This window comes from Lissotriton vulgaris, chromosome 1_1 (genome assembly GCF_964263255.1).
Source record: "Lissotriton vulgaris chromosome 1_1, aLisVul1.2, whole genome shotgun sequence".
Taxonomy (NCBI): Eukaryota; Metazoa; Chordata; class Amphibia; order Caudata; family Salamandridae; genus Lissotriton; species Lissotriton vulgaris.
Window position 1 is genome coordinate 111917504 of NC_141685.1, and position 3436 is coordinate 111920939.

Here is a 3436-nt window from a genome sequence, read left to right on the forward strand (position 1 = left end):
CAAAACTCAAAAATCAGGAAACCAGATACAAGTAGGTGGTAACTCAGGGCAGGGGAAAACGCCTGTTGTCCGTGGAGGAGTCATTCCCTTCCCAGAAATCTGCATTACAAATTAATTAATAGTATATAGTTTTTTAATATCTGTTTGGTGCCAGTCCATATGACTTTCAAATCTGCCTTTGGGATTCTATGTTGCAACTCCATAGGGTACATGTATCCTTTGTGAACTTAATAAAATGTTGAACATTCTACAAAACCTCACTCCTACATCCAAGTACTCTCATGCTACCATTCTGCACTCTGCTCTGTCTGAAAAACAGCTCAGCATATTCAAAATTCTGCATTGATTTGGCTTGTAAATTATATTTTTGGAAATGTACATTAACTATTTAATTTTAATACTATAGGTGATTGAAATTACGGACGAAGAAAGCAAGATTTAGCACTAAGCAACTGAATGTCAGTGCCATAAGAAGGATTATTTTGAAAAACTGAAGGACATCCAGCATTCTACGTTTAAACAATTTCCAAAAATCTAAGTGTGGCGAGGAAAGTACTATACCTGTAAGTGAAGTCTTTAATTTTGCATTTCATTAACCCAGAGCAAAGCCATATCTGTGCACACAGCATCAGAAATAATGTAGAAAGACCGCTTCAGCATCCTCATCTGAAATATTATCAGAAAGACAAATTGCCTCAGCATGACAGAATAACGTTCATCTAAAGCATCATGTAATTCTAGAGAGGAAGCACACACTACATAAAAGAAAGTTACAACTAAAGGTTTCTTCTGGATACCATCAAAGAAAAGACGCTGAAAGAAGACTCCGAAGCTGACACGTTAACAACCAAAAGATTGGAAAATCACCTTTGTTCAACAACCGTTTTTAACCAGTTACGCAAGTTTGAGACTATCTGCCTCGGGATATAAAACACCTTCACCTGCTCTGCTCTTTCTTGCGAAAACCTTAAAAATTCACCACTTTATTGTGTTAATGACCATCTCAGATTGTTTCCTTTTTATTGTGTACTGTTCTGTAGTTCTATGTAAATCGCCTCAACATTATCTGTTGTGCAGGAGTGATATGTAAAACTGTTAAATATAAAAATGGATTAAAGGAGCACTGTTGCGCTATATCTAATGTAAATAAATCCTCATCCTCAGAACTACAAACCTTAAACTTACCCCAAACATAGAAAGGGTAGAAGGAACTGATGTTCTCCGACTAATGATCCACAATAGTACTCTGCACGTTCTAACGCCCTCAGTTACTGCCATTACACCAGTGCAAAAAGGTACTTATCAGTTTAATCATTAAATATCAGACTAAAACCTTACTACTGCATTGCTAAGAACCTATAGAAATAGATTTGAGAAAAACTTCAGTCACAAATTAAGTTGCTGCCGGAGAGGCTATTACCTAAAGACTATTATCTGTTAGAAAGATTTCAACAGGTGTTACAGGACTGCTTCCCGACGTTTTTTGCTCAATTCAAGTGTTGAGAAGATTACACACAATTTCTTTTAGAGATAAGTGCTGAACATTATCTAAACAAACCCGACTCTAAAATCGAGGCTAAATAACCGAAGTTAGGGAAAAAAGTTACCTGTGCCCAAAAAGATACAGCCATAAATCTTATCTCACAGAATTTGACAGAATGCACACAGGGGAAAACCACTCTCAGTGCAAAGTATGCCAAAAAAGTTTCAGGCGTAAATCTTATCTCACTGAACATATGAGAATCCACACTGGGGGAAAACACTCTCCGTGCAAAGTATGCCAAAAAAGTTTCAGGCATAAATCTTATCTCACTGAGCATATGAGAATCCACACTGGGGAAAAACCTTTTCAGTGCTCTGAATGCCAGAAAAGCTTTAGAGTCAAAGCGAGTCTATATCAACATGCATTAACCCACTCTGTGGGAAAACATTATCAGTGCTCTGAATGCCCAAAACATTTCAAACTTAAATCACTTCTAACTGCACATGTGAGATTCCACACTGGGGAAAAACCTTATCAGTGCTCTGAATGCCAGAAATGTTTCAATGAAAAAAGACATCTCACGTTGCATATAAGAACCCACACTGGGGAAAAACCTTATCAGTGCTCCGAATGCCCAAAAGATTTCAAACTTAAATCACTTCTAACTGCACATGTGAGATTCCACACTGGGGAAAAACCTTATCAATGCTCTGAATGCCAGAAATGTTTCAGTGACAAAAAAAGACTCACTAAACATTCAAGGACCCACACTTGGGTAAAACGTTATCAGTGCACTGAATGCGACAAATGTTTCAGTGAAAAAAGCAGTCTCGCTCAGCATATAAGAACCCACACTGGGGAAAAACCTTATCAGTGCTCTGAATGCCACAAATGTTTCCGTCAAAAAAGCAATCTCACTGAGCATATAAAAATCCACACTGGGGAAAAACCTTATCGGTGCTCTGAATGCCAGGTATGTGTCAGGCAAAAAAGGGATCTCACTCAGCATATAAGAATCCACACTGGGGAAAAACCTTATCAGTGCTCTGAATGCCACAAATGTTTCAGTCAAAAAAGCAATCTCACTAAGCATATAAAAATCCACACTGGGGAAAAACCTTATCAGTGCTCCGAATGCCAGATATGTTTCAGTGTAAAAGACAGTCTCACTAAGCATATAAGAATCCACACTGGGGAAAAACCTTATCAGTGCTCCGAATGCCAAAAATGTTTCATACAAAAATCTACTCTCACTGATCATGTGAAAATCCACACTCGAGAAAAAAATTTATCAGTGATCTAAATGTCAGAAAAGATTCAGAGGTAGAGATGGTTACAAGCGCCATAAGAAAACACACCATCAAAATAATCAGTTCTCCGAATGCCAGAAAAGCATACATTTTAAACTCAATCTCACTCTACATGAGCAGACGCACACAGGGGAAAAACATTACCAATTTCTGTGAATGCTAGAAATTCCTATTTGATAGGCACAGCCTCACTAACCATAAGCGACTCCATACTGATGAAAAACCTTATGAGTGCTCTGAATGTCAGAAAAGCTGCAGATAAAAACGCTATTTCACCATGAGAAACTCCACACTAGAGAAAATCCTTATGCCATAAAAGGTTGAATCTGAAAGACAGTGTTATGCTTTATGAGCGATCTCACTCTGGGGAAAAACCTTATGAGTGCTTGAAATGCAAGCAATGTTTTGGGTACAAATTACTTCTCACTTGACATGAGCGAACTCACACGGGGGAAAAAAGCCTTATGTGTGTTCTGAATGTCAGATACGGTTTAGTCTTGAATACAATGTCATTTCACATGAGAGAATTCACACTGGACTAAAGCCATATACAGGAGGGGAAAGCCAGAAACGTTATACTCAGAAAGGAGATATCACTAAACATGAGAAATGCATCCACACCAGGTGAAAAGTAAGGCGTATC

General features: G+C 38.1%; 1 protein-coding gene across 1 annotated transcript; it reads left to right on the top strand.

Moving 5' to 3' along the window:
* The first annotated feature begins 1658 nt into the window (after positions 1-1658).
* Positions 1659-3194, top strand: LOC147737651 (uncharacterized). Its single transcript, XM_086935042.1, has one exon. The coding sequence runs from the start codon at positions 1659-1661 to the stop codon at positions 2784-2786; it is 1128 nt and encodes a 375-aa protein (XP_086791168.1). The 3' UTR covers positions 2787-3194.
* Positions 3195-3436: the final 242 nt, after the last annotated feature.